At 41.5% G+C, this 22084-nt stretch overlaps 1 protein-coding gene across 1 annotated transcript in view; it reads right to left on the minus strand.

Moving 5' to 3' along the window:
* Positions 1 to 6243: 6243 nt before the first annotated feature.
* The window catches only part of LOC122863541, a 314269-nt gene continuing 298428 nt past the window's right edge, over positions 6244 to 22084 (minus strand). The window contains exon 2 of the mRNA XM_044170119.1: positions 6244 to 8011. Within this exon, the coding sequence (XP_044026054.1) occupies positions 6244 to 7698 (1455 nt within the window). The 5' untranslated portion in view covers positions 7699 to 8011. The remainder of the gene's footprint in view (positions 8012 to 22084) is intronic.

The following is a 22084-nucleotide window of genomic DNA, read 5'->3' on the forward strand; positions in this document are numbered from 1 at the left end:
GTTTGCAGCCGAGTGTGAAGCAGCTGGGATGAGAATCAGCTCTTCCAAATCTGAGGCCATGGTTCTTGACCGGAAAAAGGTGGTTTGCTCTCTTCGGGTAGGTGGGGAGTCCTTGCCTCAAGTGGAGGAGTTCAAGTATCTCGGGGTATTGTTCACGAGTGAGGGACGGATGGAGCGTGAGATTGACAGGCGGATCGGTACAGCGCCTGCAGTGATGCGGGCGCTGTATCGGACCGTTGTGGTGAAGAAGGAGCTGAATCGAAAGACAAAGCTCTCGATTTATCGGTCAATCTACGCTCCTGCCCTCACCTATGGTCATGAGCTCTGGGTAGTGACCGAAAGGACAAGATCGCGGATACAAGCGGCCGAAATGGGCTTCCTCCGCCGAGTGGCTGGGCGCTCCCTTAGAGATAGGGTGAGGAGCTCAGTCACACGGGGGGAGCTCGGAGTAGAGCCGCTGCTCCTCCACGTCGAGAGGAGCCAGCTGAGGTGGCTAGGGCATCTGATCCGGATGCCTCCTGGACGCCTCCCTCGGGAGGTGTTCTGGGCATGTCCCACCGGGAGGCGACCCCGGGGAAGACCCAGGACACGCTGGAGGGACTATGTCTCTCGGCTGGCCTGGGAACGCCTCGGGATCCCCCCGGAGGAGCTGGAGGAAGTGTCTGGAGCGAAGGAAGTCTGGGAGTCCCTGCTTAGACTGCTGCCCCCGCGACCCGGCCCCGGATAGGCGGAAGAAAATGGATGGATGGATGGATGGATGGATGGATGGGTTGGCTTAATTTTTCAGCCCTGGAGGTTGCCGTTTGGCTTTGATGCATAAATACCAATGCAGATGGCTTGGTAACTCAACTGCACAAACACACACACACACACACACACACACACACAGCTGATAACAGGAACAGACAGGGACAGGCAACTGAGTACAAATTATTTTCATCAAGCATGACACATCCATTTGACATCTCACCATGAAAAAACGTGCTTGAGCAATCACAGTTTTGGCTGGCCATCATCAGAGCTGCTAATACATTTTCTATGGAGCTCACTGGCACATCCCCACATCCTACAGTATCTGTCCTCATTTCAAAGACAACTAGAAAACATGGAGAGATTGAGGGGGAGAGACAGAAGCGAAGGTGGGGGCAGGAGACAGCAGATAGAGGGAAGAAATGGATGACAGAGAGAATAAAAGACAGGGACCATAACCTGACTCATTTTTTTCCCCTTTTTAGATATCTAGTATTTTCCGAAAATATGCATTATGCAATATTTTGAATGTCTCACAGCCTTAATTCAGACTCACACACCTAAACAGCCACAAATGAGCCCTTCGTTTAGAGATACACTCACCAACTACAGTAAGATGAAACCTGTGCTCCAACAGCCACCTAAAATTTTGAATCTGAACTTCACTGACTGATTGCATGCTTTCTTAAGCCACACTGGCTCTGTGAGGCTGTAGTTAAGCACAGTGGTACTTTGAACTCAACACTAACATCAGCATGCTTACATGCTCACAATGACAATTCAAATATGCTGGTGTTTCTTAGGTTTAATGTTTACCATGTTCACAATCTTAGTTTAGCTAGTACAGCTGAGGATGATGGGAATATCATTAGTTTTACAGATATTTGATCATAAACCAAAGTATTGGACAAATTGAAATTTTGACCTGATGGTGGCGCTAGATTAAAAGATAAGGGATCATCCTGAGGGGGACATGAATGTCTGTACCAAATTTCATGGTAATCCAGCCAGTATATGTTGAGATATTTCACTGGATAAGTGAAACTTTGACCTACTGGTGACACAAGATAAAGGCCCCATTTACACTTCTTTTTAACGGTCTTGTATCCGGATGAAATTCAAATGAGACACTTTCATTTTCCCTTAGCCACATATATGAATTTCTGTTGGCCAGATCACAAATCTGATTGCAACCCGTCTTTATTTTCCTGTCTATGCAAATCATGGTCGGCCCTCCTCAGCCTATCAGGCTGTTGACTCCTGTTCTGGCTGTATTAAGTGATGTTTGCTGTTGTATGTTTTGTTTCGTCACATGATTAATAGTGTGTTTCTATTGGAATTCCTGTCTTGAAATGAAAAAATTACATGGAGTTACAGCCCCATTCACATTCTAGAGCGATAGCAGAACTGATGCATATAAACACAACAATGATACGAACAGTGTTGCTGATTATTGTGTAGGGCAAACAACTTCTGTTTAAGACCAAGTGAGAGGTGCGGTTAATGGCCTTGTGGAATTCCAATGGGATTTGAATGAACTTTCTTTCCTGGGACTCCTCTGGATTTGTAAGCACCTCAATAGTGAAAGTGTCATTCTGAAACTTTCCAGACCTGGTACCAGGCTCTCTGCCCAGTAAAGTTATGCATTTTGTCATGCTAAAAAAAAAAAAAAATGAATTGCAGGACTGGAAGCAGTCATTGACTCTCTTTGGTTCACCTAGCTACAAAACCACAGGAAGAAATCTGTATACACAGACCAACCAAAAGAGGCTTGAGTTCTTTATTTCTTTGAGACTGAATACACATCACATCAAGATGTGACCTGAGAAAAGATGCTTACCAGACCCCGTCAAAAACTTTAAAGTGCATTCCTCAATTAAAACTCTGTATTCCTTCTTTTAGCCCAAGTCTGTCGAATGATGTGTGTAGTGGTATATGGACCCAAACGCAGATGACCAGGAAGCGTAATGAGGTGAAGTAGCCGGATGGCTATAGTGTTCATTGAGGGTGATCTGGTTCACAGGCAGGTACAGGCAGACAGGTAAACAAACAGGCAAAAGGCATATAGGTTACCGGCTGGCAGTGATGGAAGCAGGGGAGAGAGTCCAAGGTGGCAAAACAGTCCAATAGGGAGCAGGCAGAATACACAATCCAGAATCTAACCAAGGTCCACGGGAGACAAAGAATCCAAAGCAGGACTCACGGTAAAAATGTCGGGGAACTGGGTACAGGAACCAGGCACAACAAAAGTGCACCAAACGGCGACACATACACAATGTCAGGAACAAAACTCACGACAGGAACAACATCAGGTAGGCATCACACCAGACAGTAGAAGCACCATACATTAACAACAATGATTCAACACTGAACAAAGACAGACACCCGGACTAAATATCCTAGGGGAGGTGAGACAACGAGACACAGGTGCAAACAATCAAAACTGGAGGAAAAACAAACAAAGACAGGAAGTAAAACCACAAGACACACAAGGGAAGGAGAATACTACAAAATAAAACAGGAAATGAAAAACCTTAAACTACTACAAAGTCAGAATAAATAAAAAAATAAGTGATCCAATCAGTCAGTAATCCAGAAAATATTACTCAGCACGTTTTTCTGAAGAATAAACCAACTATGATATCTGTACGATGTAAGACAAATTAATTAATACCTTGTCTACCATGTGGCCATACTGCCATCTAGTGACGATAGATAATGGGCTCCCTATAACAATTGCATTTATGATTTTGTGTAAGATAGAAGTTAGAAGCTAACTGTTGTTTAACCTGCAATCGTTTTATTAGTGGTATTGAATTTATGTTTTTGATAGTGAAGCAGTTAGTGAAGCAGGGAATAGTATGACTGAACAATGTTCTGAAATATGACTGATGTTTAAACAATATGTCTTACATGGATGCTTTGATGTAAACCATATTATGTACTATTTGATATTATAATTACTATTTATTGATCATAGTAATGAGAAGTATGTGAATGTTGCGCATAACAATCAAATTAAATAAGTCCATAAAAGTAGATGAAATAACGTTTTCTCCTCAGAACAAAAGGAGGATATTAACCAGAAGGCATAGAGCAGTTGGGCGTGAAAGACCACTTCTCTGTTTTAACACACGCCCTAGCCTGATGGTGAATAAAACTGTTAGATTTCCTTTGTCCGTTCTGTCGTTCTGTCATTTTTTTGCTCTCTACCTCTAAGGAGCCCTTAACTGCTCACCTAGGCTCTTTTTTTTCTCTGGAGTTTCTTTCTTCCTGCGTTTTTCCTCCTTGTCTAAGTTGCATATATTTTATGGAATAATCATTTCTAATTTGCCATTTAAAAGACCTATTTCCTGCATTTATTTGATTCTGTTTTCCTGGCATATAGTAATTATTAATCCCTCATTTATTCATTTGTTGATAAACATTTGACTATAATAAAAGGACAGTTATTACATATACCAGTGCCCATACTTTTTACTATAATAGGTAAATACTGTATAGGGAATCTGTGAAGGTATGTCACGCCGTGTTGCATGTTAGGACGGTGGCGCCATCTTGTGAGGAACACGTTACGTGATTTGTTGTTACCTGTGCCTGCTACGGTGGTTGACAGTTACCTGCTAACCTTTTGGCTATAAAGTTGGTTAAATCGGTCAAATCTGATCGAGAAGCGAAAAGACAAAGAAAAGGGACCCTACCCGGAGAAAAACTGAAAAATCCCTAGAAGCTTTGCAGTGGCGGGGTGCAAGATCTGCTAATTCACAAGCAAAGTCGGACACCGGCAAATCGCAAGAGCACAGTCATATTTGCAAAGGTACATCCATTCAGATCAAATGGTGTTAAAGTTACCAGTTGTCTAGAGGCTCATGAGTTTTAATACCCAAGAGAACAATACTCATTCACGTCCCTGTGTCAGATTTTTCCATCTGGTCAGGGGATGCAGGCTGCCCATGTTCAGTGAAAAGCTTGACTCTCCAGCATCATCTTTTATTAGCGGCATGGGGGTCCTTTACCAAAAAAAAAAAAATAATGACACAATTTTCTGCAATTTGACATATATACTCAAAGTATTTGGGGGGTTATTTTAAAACTTTTCTGTTTCTGTAGCTCAGTAATCCCCAACTTTATACTAGGGTAAATACTGTATAAGTGTAGGATTTTCATGTCTACCTTTAACGTCTGTTTGCAAGACGCCTAATTGCATTTAATTTTCACACATTTGAAAAAGGGATTGATGCTCTACTAACCACTTTAGCTGTCAGGTTTTAAGATACCTAGAACATTTAAATCATATACAAGGAAAGAAAGACAAAGGCATTAACTTAAGTTTTACTCGAGGAGAGTAAGCATAGATGCATTCAGTTACATCTCCTACTCACACTGAAGTGCATCCATGCAGCCTCCTCTTTTTTATTCAGTTTAGGAGATTCCCTGTTACATAGTTTTCTAAGGGGTGGGGGAAGTATATACTGCTACAATAAGAAAAGAAACAAAGTGGTGTTGTCAGGTCTATCTCGTGAGAGCGGCCTTGGGGCCAGCCACAACTCATGAGACCATCTGGTGCGGTGTCAGCCTGCCCTGTCGGTCATAGAATGGCAGGGTGCATTCCTGTTAATCTCACAGACACAAGTTTAATAACACACATACACACACAGCATTGCTGTGTACTTTAAAGGCTACTAAGAACAAAACATAAATGGGATAACTTATGTACATTTTTATTCTAACATTTCCCTCCTGTTTATCACATTTTGTTCTCAAATTCTCATATCACTCAATCAGTCTCTTCGCTAGATTTTCGACTGCAAGATCATTTTTATGAGTCTGGCAAAATGTTTACTTACGGGGGTGACTCATAGTCACCTGGATCAGGGAACAAATCAGACCAATGGTCTGATTCTTCATCTGTGTTGTCATCGTCATCTTGGTTTTGTGGCAGGAGTGGATACATCTGGGTTAAGCGGTCCTCCAAAGGTGAAATTGCTGTGGTGATGAGACGAGTAGACAAAGAACGCAGGCACGGAATACAACGACATCCACATAAGGTCAATATTGCAGCAAAGACTGCTAGAGATATTAGAATTGAGGACACCAAGGTTCGGTATTTCCCAAAAGCATCCAACCAAGAATCCCACATAGTGGTGTCTACACCAGATTGATCTTTCATCTTACCATTCAGAGTTTTCAACCCTTCTATGGCCTTGGTGAGACTGCCATCCGCTGCAGTGTTAGGAATGAAGGTGCAGCATTGCTCTCTGAACATAGCACACACACCTCCTTTCTCTGCAAGCAACATGTCAAGAGCTATGCGGTTCTGGAATGCCATCAGTGACGTGGAGGAAAGCTGTCCATGAACAGCCTCAAACCCACTCTGTGTCCAATTGCCCAATTTCTGTACGTTATAATGGATGTAATTGATTCGGCCCACGTTTTTGTTAATCGTGCACCACCAACAGAACAGGGACTCAAACCCTGCAGCCACCTGATCTGCTATCTTGTACTGCGTCTGCAGTACGCGCGAGGAACTCCTATAGCATCTATATATGTAGGATTGGTTTCAGAGCGCCAGGAGGAGCGTTTCTGTCTCCACTCACTGGGCATTGTACTGGTTATTTGTATATACAGAGCGTCAGCTGATATGGGGTACACATTTACTGGTAGCAATAGGGTTACCAATGCACACAATCCTGTATTACCTTTAGGCAGTTTGTCAAATAATCTCTCATCCCCACACCACCACCATATGTCAGCCCGAGACACTGGGGTGAAGGGTGTAAAAACAGGAAGTGTAACTGGACATGCTATCTCTGCAAGGCTACCTAAACGAGGTCCTCTACCGGTCAGGTTAATACATGAGAAGTTTCCTGGTGCTACATGTTTAGAGAATAGAGGTTTGATTCTTACGCCTTTTGTTACTGGAAAGATACCGTCCCAATAACTACAATTTGGTCCTGGAACTGTCTTGCTCATGACAGTCAACAGGCATTCAGCTGGAATAGGTGCAGGAACTATTTGTAGTAAGGGGCGGGGGCCCATACACACAACACAGTCGGCTTTAGTTGCATTTGCTGCCTGTTCTACCATTAACAGCCAATTATTGTTTTTCCCTGAGACTCCAGTGGTTACTTGAAACCACTCGTCAGTGTCAGGTTTTTTATTGAGGATCTTTATCTTTACTTTAGTTGTGGACCTAGGCCCCAACGTCAGTCCTGGCACAGGTTGCAAATCTGAGTCTGTTGCGGCAGTGGGTGTTTCTGTAATGTTAGGGCACAGTGCCACATAAGTGCATGGGTCTGTATGACTTGGCCGATAGGCACACAGAGCTAAAATGTAACAAGGTGGATTTGGATAGCTAGGCATTGATGGGGGTTTTTCCAATAACGGATTGACTGTGGTATTAAATCTTGAAACTAAGGAGGGTGAGTTTCTAAGTTTTAGCTTTTCTAGAGTTAACACACGTGACCAATATTGTGCCCATGGTCGCCAGCCATAGGAATTGGACCTCCAGGTTTTATCAGTGGTGGCGAAAACCCATCCCCAGTCTAGACCTGTTTGTTTAAAACCCACTGAGTTTAAATAGAATGTCCAATCATACCACTCGCTTCCTACATAACCGCCCAACTGGAAGGAGTTCATAGGGATGATTACTGTGCTGATAAAGGTAGTGGTATTGTAGCAAATATAGGTCCTAGACGTCGTTTCTCCGGTCGCATTACATGGATTTTGCAAAGTCGTCAGAACGCCAGTGGGCCGATAATATCCTACTCCGCGTTTTACTCTAGCATGTGGTTGGGTGATACCTTGAGATGAAGTGGGCGGAACATGAGTGCTATTTAGGGAAGTTCCAGGAGCTTCCCATAAGTACCAGGTAAAAAGAAAAATTAATATGAATACAATTGTCACTCCCCAGCACCTAATGGCATCGCTTATCCATCTAGTCGCCATCTTCCCCGAGAGTGTCCTCTAATGAGTCTGGTGTCTTGGATATACTTCACTGACTTTCGAGTCTACTCAGGTTCTACACACCTGAGTCCACTCTATTATCAGACTGTGAGTCACTTTTCTCTGCGGAACTGTTGGAGGAGATGACCTTTTTGCAATGAGTAAGATGTACCCACGTGGATCTTTCAGCTATTTTTATGGCTGTGGGAGTGTTCAACAATACCTGATAAGGCCCTTCCCACTTGGGAGAGTGCCAATGTTTTCTCTTAATGCTTCGTATCAGCACCCAATCGCCTGGTCCCACTAATTGGATCTCCTGTTGAGAAACAGAAGGATTTTCATCAGCTTGTTTTCCTTTTTGTTTTTCTAACATTTTTCTCATATAGTCTGCTAGGTTGGTTTCTTCACTCAGCTCCCATTGATTTTTAAACTGTGGCAGCCTGTATGGTCTACCAAACAACATTTCATATGGAGTTAAACCTGAAGTTGCTGTAATGTTGATGTACATTTTCAATAAATCTATGCACTGAGTCCAAGGTCTCCTTGTTTCTTCAATACATTTCTTTAAACGTTTTTTTATAGTGCCATTCATTCGTTCCACTAATCCTGCACTTTGAGAGTGATATGCGCAATGGTTTTTTAGATTAATGTGAAACATTATTCCTATCTTTTTGATCAATTGGTTTACAAAATGTGCTCCATTATCACTGTAAAGTTTTTCCGGAATGCCATAACGGGGTATTATGTCTTTACATAACGCTTTTGCCACTGTTAATGCGTCTGGGTGTTTGGTTGGAAACAGCTCTACCCATTTAGAGAAGGCATCTATTATGACCAGACAATACTTTTTTCCTTCACTCTGATTTAACTCTATAAAATCCATATGTATTGCTTGAAACGGATACTGTGGTGAAGGGAAATGCCCTCTTCTAGGTCTTAAGTTTCCCTGAGAATTGTGCTTAGCACAGGTCAAGCATGCTCTACAAAAATTCTTTGAATAAGAGTTAAATCCATAGGTTGTGTAATGTTGTTTTATCTGTCCCACCATCCCTCCTGTTGAGACGTGTAACACCATGGCTCAATATTGCAGCCCATTTGTATAGGTTGTGTGGAAGGATTGGTTTTTTCTCTGGTCATACATAGATGTCATTTTGTAGTTGTGCTCCGTGTTTACCCACAAATCCTTTTCTTTCTGTGGTGCTTGTTGTTGCATGTCTTGGAGTGTTGTATCAGTCATATCAGTGTCCGAGGTCAGCATAAGCACTTTTATCTGTCCCTCGGCTGCTTGTTTAGCTGTTTTGTCTGCAAATGCATTCCCTAGTGATACTTGATCTGTCCCTGAGGTATGAGCTGCACATTTACAAACTGCGAGGTGTTTAGGTAACACTACTGCCTTGAGCAGGTTAGATAAGAGGTCTACATGTGTTACTGGTTTCCCTGTAGATGTGATCATTCCTCTATTTTGCCAATACTGTGCAAAAGTATGGACTGTAGCAAAAGCATATTGACTATCTGTATAGATAGTAGCGTCTTTATTCTTCATTAATTTACACGCCTCTGTTAGAGCCACTATCTCTGCCGCTTGGGCAGAGTAGTGTGAGGATAATTGTTCAGCTTTTAATATCTTATCTTTGGTCACTACAGCATAACCTGTTTGTGTTTTTCCTAGATAATTTTTTTTTGAAGAGCCATCAACATAAATTGTTTCTCCTGTTGTTAAAGGTTGATCAGTCAGGTCAGGTCTGCTTTTTGCTGTTTGTTCAGCAAGTTCCTGGCAGTCATGTGCATGCCCGTCATCAGGAAGTGGCAGAAGTGTAGCTGGATTGAGGGTTGTGCATCGCTCAATAGTTAAATGAGATTGTGAAAGCAACACAGCCATACATGACAGATGTCTCGCTGGAGACAGAAAAGTCATGTTTGTCTGCAGCAGCAGCGCTGAAACTGCATGTGGTATTTTCAACACCAGTGGGTGAAATAACACAATAGCAGCGCTAGTTTCTACTGCCATAGAAGTAGCCACCACCGCTCTAACACAGTGTGGCTGGGCACATGCTACGCTGTCTAATTTAGAGGAGAAATAGGCTATAGGTTTCATCTTATCGCCATGCTGCTGTGTCATAACAGAAGTCATAAAATTCCCTTTGCAGTCTACCATTTGCACAAATGTTTTGCTGTAGTCAGGTAATGCTAAAGCTGCACTGGAAACCAGAGTTTGTTTTAAAGTACAGAACGCATTTTCTGCTTCTTCTGTCCATTTCAATGGAGTAGTCATTTTAATGTTTTCATAATACATTAATTTCTGGAGTGGAGCAGTTATTTCAGCATAATTAGGTACCCAACACCTGCAGTAATTCGTTAACCCTAAAAGTGAAATCATTTGTTTTTTTGTGTGTGGTTTTGGAGCCTTTAAGATTGTTGTCTTTCTGTCTTCAATTATTGTTCTTCCTCCTGAGCTAAGATTATGACCTAAATATTTTATTTGTGCTTTACACAGTTGCAACTTATTTTTACTTGCTTTGTGGCCTTGCTCAGCTAAATGTGTCAACAGTGCTATGGAGTCTTTTTTTACAGATGTCTTCGTCTGGAGAAGCTAAAAGTATGTCATCTACATACAACAAAACTTGATTGTTTCCTGGGGGTTGGAACTTAGCCATGCTAGCACTCATCACTTGTGAGTATATTGTGAGACTTTCACAATATCCTTGGGGCAATCTGGTATATGTATAACGTTGACCTCCGTAAGTAACCAAAACTCACTATCTTTGTCCACTGGGACTGAAAAGAATGCATTGCTGATGTCAACTACAGTAAAGACTTTAGCATCTGGTCTTAATGAGTTCAAAAGGGTGTGCGGATCTTTGTATTACAGCATTATTTACAGCCTGCAGATCTTGTACCATTCGCCAACCCACTGAGGGTGCTTGTTTTTTTACTGGAAATATTGGTGTATTGCATGGTGAATCGTCACACTTTATAATGACTCCTGCAGCTATCAGATCTTCGATCACTGGTTTAATGCCTTCATGTGCATCTGCTTTCAGTGGATATTGTTTCACACAAGGACGGTATTCTGTCTTAGGTCTAATCTGGACAGGTAATGCTCCTTTAACTAGCCCTACATCTGTTGGTCCCTTGGACCATAATGAGTCAGGAACACTTTGAATTAGCTTTTCTTCTTCCTGAATAAAAAACACATGTCAATTTTTTACACTAGCACCACAGAGGTGCATGCCTTTTTGGACTTGGACTGACCAAAACAGTGCTTTTTTAGTCAGGCCTGCGGACGCGCTTGTCCATGTGTTGACGGAGGTCACTGTCCAGTCAGTTGCCGCTTTAGCTTGCTGAACCAGCTTTCCCAGGTCATGCCACTGCAAGTTTTCATTTTTGTACAGCGAAATATGGGATGGGAGCCACATCCTGTTTAGTGGTTTTAAATTATCTGGTATGATTACACCTGCAACGGCAGTATTTTCTGCATCCGAATAAATGTAATTTATTGTGATTTTAACAGGTGTTGCTCTGTCTAATTTTGCTTCATACTCCATGTCTGGTCCTGGAGTGATTTTGAACCATAGAGTGACATGCAAATTTCCTTCCTCCATTTTGTCTTGTAGTCTGGAAATAACTTGTCTTCCCTCTGTCATTAATGCAGTTGCAGTGTCGTGTGGGGGTTTATTTGGGACATCTAAAGAATAGTAGTAATAAGGTAGCCCTGAACCTTTTAAGACAAAGATGTCTTCCTGGGTTAGTTCTGCTTTTCTCTTTACCTCTATCCTTCCCTGTGATGTAGGAACAAGAGCTAATCCCAACAAAAACAGAGCATCCCGCCCCAACAGATTTACTGGACACTCTGAGAACATCAAGACATATCTGACATGACTGTCCCTGCGGATCCCTCAACAAGACTGGCTCAGATTCTTCCACATGAGTCAATTTGCCATCTGCTGCTCGTACTGCAATACTGCTATTACTAGATTTAGCCCTAGGGAAACATTCCTTACAAGTTGTTCTGCATGCTCCTGTGTCACAAAGAAAATCAATTGGTTTTCCATTTACACATAAAGTCACTATCGGTTTCTCAAAATGTACTGCAAGCAAGTCCTGGTAATTTATTAGAACTTCATCATGATCACTGACGTCATCTAATCTTGGTGTCTGAGTAGCATTAGCTTCTAGTCATGCTTGTTGTTTATTCTCTGGACAATCTACAGCAAAGTGTCCATCTTTCCCACAGTTCCAACATCCTGCTTCTCTCTGTCTGTTTCTTTGTCCAAAACCTCCTCTGCTTCTGCCTCCTCTCTGTCCTTTTATATGAAATCTACTCCCTCTATTGTCTCTTCCCCTCTCTCTATTCTGGTCATGGTAAAACACTTCTTCAGTCTCTACCTCACCAAAAAACTTTCCTACTGTCTTTTTCTTTTTTTCTTTAGCAACTTTTTCTGCGTGCAAAGCATGATTAATGTACTCATCAAGGGTACCAGTAGACAGTCCAATGTAGTGCCTCTGCACCCAGCTTCTGATTGCGTCTTTTGAGCCCGCATGTAAAGCATTTTTCAACTGTTGTCTGTAAGCTCCTTGGTCATTATTGTCGTCAATTAGTCCCGAATGGATTTTAAACACTGTAGTCATGCGGTGTCTATAGTCATCAAAAGTTTCATCGTCTTTTTGTCTTGCTCTGCCTATTTCAGTGTAATTTGCTTTTTGCTTAAATCTGGCTGTGGCTCTGGTTGCCAGACCGTTTACTCCTACTGCCATTTGTTGGCTGTCCCATGGAAGAGGAGCATCACCTGCTGTGCTCAGAGGATTCCAATCTCCTCTAACGTTATGCCAATCTGGTCCCAGAGCACACATCCAGATTTGTTGGACTTCTTGTCCATTTAGATGATAGGATTTTCGCACATTTTCCATGTCAATTACAAATTGAGTGACATCTTCTTTGTATGGAGTTATGCCCTCTAAGGCTTTTTTAACATCATTCATGTTCCAAGTTCTATAAACAAGGATTGTTGGTGGTTGGCCTTCATTCGTGTTTGGATTGGCTACTTGTATCATAGGATACTCATCTGCTACTTTTGTATCAATGGCTTGAGGACTAGTTGGGGAAAAAACTGCTCCCAATTTCTTAGACCATCCGAGGCCTGCAGTACCTCGGGTTGATCTTAGTGCTCTGGGAGGTGTGGTATTATACTCAGGGGGTTCCTCTTGGGGAATATCAGGGTATAGTCGAGCTGTAGGAGGAGGTCCCCCTGAGGCACCTTCCTCATTTCTCTGTTCTGCCCTTCTTCCTACCGGCCCTGTCTCATTACTTGTTGTTTTTTTCAGTTTTCTCATCTACTTCTCCTATTTTTTCCCTCTTTTTTCTGTCTCTTTCTCCAGCTTCACGTTTTTCAGCTACTTTTATCCAATATTTGGTTTCCTCATAACCTGCCTTTTTCATCTTTTTAGGATCTTTGTTAGTGTTTTTTGTATTTTTTCCTGTAGTAGCTTAATTGTTTTGACGTTTAGTTTACCATTAAACCCGTAATTTTTTACCCATTTATCCAAATATTTAATTTTATCAGGATCCTGTTTTTCTATATACTTCCAATCTTTACACTGTAAATCCTCCCTAGTTTTGGGCTTACTTTGACTCTTGCCCATACTGGAGCTGTTTTTTATGTATTTTGGTCCAACGCTGGGTTAACACCTAGGGTGTTCTAAATGTTGGGATGTTATCAATGGGGCAATAATTAAAATACTTTTCCAGGAAATTCTCACTTCAACTCTTTCGAGTGGAGAATTCTTGCCTTTGCTTCCTGTAAGGTTTATTGCTTTCTTTCCCACTGCTTTGGTATGAGAAAAAAACAAACAAATGGTATTCCTGTCTCCGTTCAGTCACACAATCATTCACACTCCTATTTACTTATTTACAGACGTCTTTTTCGCACACTTTTGAGGCCTACTACTTTACCATGGAGTTTTAACTTTTAGTCTCACTAAAAGGGGATTCCTCCGTCCCACCCAAATTATTCTCTTGCCTGATAGGGTCTAGAATCCTCAGGGCTTTCCTTTTGACGCGCTAAGAGCTGCAGTCACAAAGGTTTCCCTTTTGACGCGCTAGCAGCTGCAGTCACAAAGGCTCTCCTTTTGACGCGCTAAACAGCCGCAGTCACAAAGGTTTCTCTTTTGACGCGCTAACAGCCGCAGTCACACAGGTTTTTAACTTAAAACCTACTCACGGAATTTAAGTCAGCGACAGGACTCCAAGGAAAGGCCTTTCGTCTAACTCCTCCAGATTCCGTCAATCCTCGGTTTCCAGCCGACAAGGAGGAACCCCAGTTCCCCTCAAAGGGATCCTGTGAGCCCACCTAGGAGCCTGCTGTGGCCACAGACTTTCCTGGAATTCTCCGCGTCCACTGGAAACTCTGGATCTATTGGAATCCGGCTCGAAGGACCAAGTTAATGTCAGGTTCAAGATACCTAGAACATTTAAATCATATACAAGGAAAGAAAGACAAAGGCATTAACTTAAGTTTTACTTGAGGAGAGTAAGCATAGATGCATTCAGTTACATCTCCTACTCACTCTGAAGTGCATCCATGCAGCCTCCTCTTTTTTATTCAGTTTAGGAGATTCCCTGTTACATAGTTTTCTAAGGGGTGGGGGAAGTATATACTGCTACAATAAGAAAAGAAACAAAGTGGTGTTGTCAGGTCTATCTCGTGAGAGCGGCCTTGGGGCCAGCCACAACTCATGAGACCATCTGGTGCGGTGTCAGCCTGCCCTGTCGGTCATAGGATGGCAGGGTGCATTCCTGTTAATCTCACAGACACAAGTTTAATAACACACATACACACACAGCATTGCTGTGTACTTTAAAGGCTACTAAGAACAAAACATAAATGGGATAACTTATGTACATTTTTATTCTAACATTAGCAACACACTGTTAAGTTGTAGCCTACATCTCCTCCAGCATTGATGCGCAAAAGAGTGCTGTGTGGGCGCGTACCTGCTGTTACGAACAAATTTCATCCTCCGACTTCTGGAAGAAACCAGTATCCTAGGGAAAGGGGATGTGTGACTTTTTTTGAGGTATGATCTATGACATAATTAGAAAAATACGTTTGACTCAATATAAAATGATCATAAGGTACAAGGTAATTTATTTATCATTATACAACACAAGGTTGTCCAACAAAAGTAGTCCCTTCATGCTACACACAAACAATATATATCCTACTGTTATTGATATACACTCAGTAAATAATTCAGTGCATTGTTAGAATTTGCAACTGTGGGAATACAAGACAGCAGCAACAATATAGTGACGATAATAAAATGGTTATTATTAACCAAGACTTATTAGACCCTGCTAGCAACCGGTAGAGGCTACAATCGTAGAAAAGGTTTCAGTCGTAGTCATCTGGACACTGTTTTCAGAATCAAGATGTTTCGGCTCCCATCTGGAAGTCGTTCTCAATTGTGAAAAATGGACTGGGAACTCAGAAACTTAAGCTACTCTGTGTTACATAAGCCCTGCCCTCAGGAAGGAGTCTACCTGAGTATCTGTTGATTAATCTGCCTAGTTTCACCTGAAACTGACCTAATTGTTTCCATGATGGCCCAGTAATCAGTAATCAGGCCTATTGTTTTCTGGCTGCACCTCCCTCATCACTGTTAAGTACCTGATTAGCATGTGATTGGTGTGACCAAGGTGCTAATACACTGTGGTAAACATTGGGCAGATTGAATCTCAGACCACCATTTCTCTTCAAAGAGGGGTTTTCTTTTTTCACAAAAATGGCTTCCTTGACACCCCTTTCAAACCAACTCTTCTCTCTACTTAGAATCTTCACCCAAATTGAATTGATCTGACTTGAGAGATATTGTGATGCTATCGATGTGTGTTTTACAGAGTCTAAGGTAGTGTGGTCTGTTGTACGTCCTTAAAATGGTAATGTCAGCATGCTAACATTGTTCGGTCCTTCAATATATACGATTCTTAAAAGAGGTACATAACTGTGTCCTACTGTTTGATATTCTATGCTATCAGAATAAATGAATAATAATAATAATAATAATAATAATAATAATAATAATAATAATAATAAACAATAAAACTTGATTCATAGAGCACTTATCTATAAGCAAAGTACAAAGTGCTTCACAAAGAAGAAATAAAATACCACAGTGAATGATAAAATATAAAATAATCGGGGCCCTGATGGCAAAAGCTCTGTCCCACTTAGTTTTCATCATGGACTCAGGAACAGACAGAAGACCCCTAACCAAAGATCTCAAACTACGTGAAGGTTCATAAGGGATTACAAGGTCTAAAATATTATCGACATCTGCAGAGAACTCAGCGTACTAAGGTCAGCTTGACAGGGAGGTACAACTGTGTGTCATCCACATTACAATGAAAAGAAATCCCATGTCTGTGGATGACATCATCCAAGGGAAGCATGTATAAGGAGAACAGTATCAGAACCAGAATTGAACCTTGAGGCACACCGTACTTGATATGGGAGAAGGATGACATGAAGTTATTAATGCTGACACAGAATTTCCTATTGGACAGATAAGATGAGAACCAGTCTAGTGCAGTGCCGGATATGTCCACCCAGTGCCTCAGTCTATCTAAAAGAATGCCATGATCAATTGTGTCAAAGGCAGCACTTAAGTCCAGCAGCACAAGAACTGAACACATGCCTGCATCTGCATTCCTTAAAAGGTCATTAGTGACTTTGAGAAGGGCTGTCTCAGTGCTCAAAGAATCACTGAGCAGGTGATCCACATCTAAAAAGGCAGGGTTGGGGGTGATACCAGATCTTATTAACTCCACCTTTCCAACAAAGTGCAAAATAAACTTTTCACAATCAGCATCACAATCAGCAGAGGCACAAGGAGAGGCTGGGTTAACTAACTGATCCATAGTCTTAAATAGGAATCTGGGGTTGTGCTGATGGGCAGAATTAAGTGCAGATAAATGACATGTTCTTGCATCCTTCACCATCCTATTATAAAAGGAGTAATAGCTCTTTCATAGCCACAAAGTGGACCTGGTGACCTGATTTCTTACATCTGCGTCCTGCTCTTCTGCATTTCCTTTTACAGCGAATACTGTTATTTAACTATGGCTGTTTTCTAGTCCTTAAGTTTGGTCTATTTTTCAGAGGAGCTATGAGATTTAAGGTTGAACAGTGTACAGAATTTTGAGGCACTATGCTCATTAAGGACGCGTGTGTACTTAGATTGGGATAAGACAGTACTAGCAGCCTCTAATTCACAGTTAAAAACAATGCATAGGTGATCAGATACAAACATGTCCCTGATTTCAACAGATCGAGTTTTCAGGCCCAGACTAAAGACTAGGTCTAAGGTGTGGCCACAGGAATGAGTTTGGCCAGAAACATGTTGAAAGTTAAAATCAGCAGGAAGGGCATTAGAAGAGTCATCAACATTGAGAAGAGCCATCTTAAAAAGTCTGTGCTGGGTCAGAGCTGAGGCTGAACTTGGAGGTAGGGTTCTGGCCCGGATCTTTATTAAATTATTATTGCTGTGTCGGCTGTGTCTGTTTCGTATTAAGGACTTTAGGAAATTACCACAGGAATTTTAAAAGTAACACTAGAGGGATCCAGGCTCCAAATAGCAGCACTATGTTCAGTCCATAAGGGGGGTTAGTGACAGCAGAGGGTGCGTGGCTGTTTATGGTGGGCAGAGAAGATAAAGAAGAAGAGCGAGGGGAAACAGGTGATATAAATAGTCAACTACATGAGGAGGACAGCACATAGTGCTGCAGGTTAGCCGCCAGAATGTGACTACTTGACTTGTTTGGGTGAAGACCATCTCGTGCAAACAAGAAAGAACGATCCCAGAATAAGTAAAAAATTGTAAATAAAACCAATGTCATAGGTACTGCAGACAGACTGGAGCAAAGTATGAAGGCTGAGGATCCTGCTAAAACAGCCAATTCCAGAACCCAGTGTAGGAATTGGACCCGAAATAAAAGCATGCTTTCTGGTGCTGTTGAGCCGGTCAAAGAAGCAGATGAAGTCTGCTTTTGTCAGCTCAGATTGTTGACGGGCGGTGTCATTGGTGCCGACATGGACTATGATTTTCGTGATAGTCGTCGTGAGTGCAGCCAGAAGTCCAGGGAGCTTTTCAAGGATGTCGGGGTTCGTAACTCCGGGAAAGCAATGTGTGACCGCATTAACGAAGCGGATATTCCTATGGAATCTCCAACTATCAGCGTAGTTGGGGGGATGAGAGGAAGCAGAGTCGATGATTGTGGAGTCCGCTGAGTTCCATCAGCTGTCCCTGAGAGACGTGGCCGGGGACTGCTGCGGCGTCTTACTGCTTCTTAGTAGAGGTGTTCTCTGCTGTCTCAGGATGAATGAGACCTCCAGAGCTTCTCCTGATCATGGCCTCTTTCAGTAACTTGCGGCGAGAGGAGGAGGAGGAGTTGACTGCTGGCAAAAGGAAACGTCCCTCCAGTGGAGGAAAGTCCTGCTTATCCAGGATGTCAAACCTGTTGGCCAGCCGGAGGTCCCGATGAGAAGGAGGCGGGCGCTTTGCACCATGTTGTACATCCCAACATTAATATCGGCAGGATGTGGCGCGATATACACATGAGATGATATGTGATCCTCGTCGATTACAGTGTCCTCAGGGATTTCAAAGACTTCTCCAGGTATAAATCCTGACAAGTTTTCCTTTAAATGTGAATTCCGGGTCTCTTAATAGTAAAACAGACACGTTGTTTGTGATGGTATTGTAACAAAGTTTGATGTAATCCATATCGATTATAGATAAGTAGGAGTTTATTTCAGTTATTAATTGTGGCATGGATGTATAGAACCTGGGCGCCATGGTTAGACAGGCCCGCTTCTTTGTTTTGTCGAACACAATGAATTCTGCATCTTTTGGTGAAATGTTTTTGAAAAATGAATTTCTATTAATCCCACTTCATAAGGTACTTTAAAATGAAAAGGTTTGAGTCGATTTGTTCTGAAATTTGCTATTGTGTTGTTGGGGTAAAATAATGTAGAAGAATTGCTAGATAAATGTAACAAAAAAAAAAATCCATTCATGTCAGGCAGTAGTTTCAGTATGTAGTCCGCTTGAAAACCCTACGGTAACTTAATGACCTGGTTTTCTGAAATCCAAGAGTTACATTTATCTGGCCATCCCACCCATTTGACTAGTACCATATTCCGACCCTGTCTTCTCTCTCTAGAGAAGATCTTTTCTATTTTAAAAACATTTTGTCTCTATCCATCATAACTTTTACCAGTTCTAGTTCATAGAAGGTCCCCTGTAATACCTCATCATCATAATCTTTTAACCTATAAACAGGGGGGCTGCACAGTACACATTCCATTACAGTAAAATATTCATCAGTATACTTTTGCTCATAACCTTTTTTAAAAAGGTCCTCCTAATTTTGAAATTCTCAGCGTGTCACTGACTTTATATTTAAAATAAAATACTCCTTTGTCTTTTGTTTTAAATAGGTTGTTAAAAACAATGTGCTCATTGTACCCCATCATTTTCTGAAGAATAAGCTGACATGTCCACTAGATCTAGCTGGAATCGCCAATCTATTGTATTCACTAACACTTTATTTTTCTTAAAATGTAAAAGGAGCCGTTCTGTGAAGAGTAAAAGTGTCTTGTTTTAAGAGCCATAGTATATCTTTTTCATAACCTCATACATGGCTGTTGTCATAAAAATGAACATTCAATGTCTGTGTTTCGGTATTTTATTTCCAAGGCATGTTTTACATCAACAACAGTCTTGTCTTACCCAACATCCGTGCCCATATTGGGGATCAACAAATGGTCTTGGAAGGGGTGGGGGTTTTGAAAGGAAGGTGTGACAGGACATGTCCACACCCCCATCACTCAAGGATGCTCGTGCATCATAGATCATACGCTTGTACATGAAGGTCATCGGGTCATGCCCGCTCCCGAAAAAAAAGCATCTCACAGATCAGATAATGCTCTAATTTTAACCAATACACGGATGAACACTGCATTCTCAGAATGCAGCGTTACTTGTGGTGCCTACTTGTGGTGCTCCAAAAGTAGAACGGGAGCTAGTGCCTTCAGCTATCAAGCTCCTCTCCTGTGGAATCAGGTCCCAGTTTCGGTTCGGGAGGCAGACACCATCTCCACATTTAAGAGTAGGCTTAAGACTTTTCTCTTTGATAAAGCTGGCTCAGGTGAATCCTGAACCATCCCTTAGTTATGCTGCTGTAGGCCTAGACTGCTGGGAGACTTCCCATGATGCACTGAGCTCCTCTCTCCTCCTCTCCCTCTGTATGCATTCTTATCCCATTAATGCATGTTACTAACTTGACATCTCTCTCCTGTAGTTTTGTGCTCTCTTCTCTCTTTGTAGCTTTGTAGCAGGTATTTCTGCCTCCGGAGCTGCAGAGTCTGGATCTATGATTGTGGGCCACCTGCTGCCACCCTGCTCAATCGTTGCTACAATTATTATTATTAGTCTTATTAGTATTATTGTCATTATTATTCCTATGACTATCATTCCTATTATTATTATTATTATTATTATTATTTCTCTCTCTCTCTGCGCATGCGTGGGCGTTTGTGGAGCGTGTGAGAGCTTAGTGAGTGTGAGCACGTGTATTTGCTTTTTTGTGTGTTTCCTTTCTTTACTTCTAAGTTTGTTTATTTGATTTAGTATTTATCTTGTGTGTGAGTTTTGTTGGAGTGCGGAGGCTTGCTGTCTGGGTGTAGGAGAAGTTGTTGGCCATCAAAACATTCTCTCTGCATCCAGAATGAATAACGCGACCATGATTTTTTTGAATACAGTGGAAAGAGCAAACGAGGTGGTTGTGCGAGGAATAATCATTGATGAAATACTTACTTAACTGTTTTGCCTCTGATGTTACCATCAAAGAAAGTCACAATTTCGAATATCCCTCCATTCCTTAGTGATGATATTTTGGCGCAAGCGCTTTCACGTTATGTAAAGTTGGTTTCGCCGATCAAAAAGACTGCGATCGGGTGCGAATCTCCTTTATTGAAACATATTGTTTCATTTAGGAGATTCGCTTTCATGATTATTAAAGATGACGCTGAACTGGACTTGGCACTAAAATTCCGTGTGGATGATTGTGAATACGTAGGGTTTGTAACTACTGACAAAATTAAATGCTTCGGATGTGGTAAATTGGACCACTTAATCCGTTCATGCCCTGACAAGTGTAACACAGCTGGAGGTAGTAAGGATAGTGCTGCAAATGAGGAAGACAGGCCTACTGTAAAACCGTCTGAGGTCGGTCCGGCTGAAGCAGTGCCAACCGCGGATAAACCTGCTGGGGAAGGAACATCTGTCTTGGGGCCTGTGGAAGCTGGATCGACCTCAACAAAATCAATGAATGAAGGTAGGGATACTTCAGAAACTTCTCCAAATGCAGAAAGTGGATTGTTGAACAGTGATGTAGAAAACGTGAGGGAAGAAGATGTGTCTGAGTTAGAAATAGAGAATAAGATGTTCAAAGTGCCGACAAAAAGGAAAAATGTGGAAAAGATCAGTAGTGCAAAGTGTTTTAAAAAAGGAGATGTGTTTGAAGAGCAGAAAGAGTCAGAAAGTGAAATGTCTGATTCAAGTATAGTGTTGTCGCAGGCTGAAGGTATAAGCAGAAGTTATGATGTTGACATAAAACGTTTTCTTAGTATCACAAAAAACAAAAGAGGTGTGATTGTAAAGGAATATTTCCCTGATCTAAAACAGTTTTATGACAAAGCCAAAAGTCTAATAGCAGAAGGGTGCCTTTCAAACAAGGAAGTTTACCGTCTGAAATAGATTGTGAGGAAAGTTGGTCTGGATTTAAATGAAAATGAGGATTAAGAACATTAGTAATTTGGGTTTGCTTGTGATTTTTTGGTTGTTCATTTATTTCAGTATGGCTGAAGTGCAGATTGCCTCCTTGAATGTTAATGGTGCTAAAGATTATAGAAAAAGAGCTGAGCTGTATGAAATAATTAAGCAGAAAAAATAGATGTTACTTTGATTCAAGAAATGCATAGTGATGTGAATAATGTTAATGATTGGATGAAGGAATGGGAAGGGTTATCTTTTTTTAGTCACAACACCACATTAAGTGGAGGAGTAGCAATTTTGTTTGCAAAAACCTTTAATCCGATCTCATACCAAATTGAGGAGGTTTTGAAGGGTAGACTTTTAAAAAAGTGAGAGCACAAGTGGAGAATCATAATTTTGTTTTTATTTGTGTGTATGTCCCCAACTCAACCATTGATAGTGTATCTAAAAACATCATCCTATGTTCTGTTTTACGAGATGTTTCTAGTGATGAGTATTTATTTTTGGGAGGTGATTTTAAATGTACAGTGAGCAATTGTGACATAAATCATAT

The sequence above is a fragment of the Siniperca chuatsi genome, linkage group LG16 (genome assembly GCF_020085105.1).
Source record: "Siniperca chuatsi isolate FFG_IHB_CAS linkage group LG16, ASM2008510v1, whole genome shotgun sequence".
Lineage (NCBI taxonomy): Eukaryota > Metazoa > Chordata > Actinopteri > Centrarchiformes > Sinipercidae > Siniperca > Siniperca chuatsi.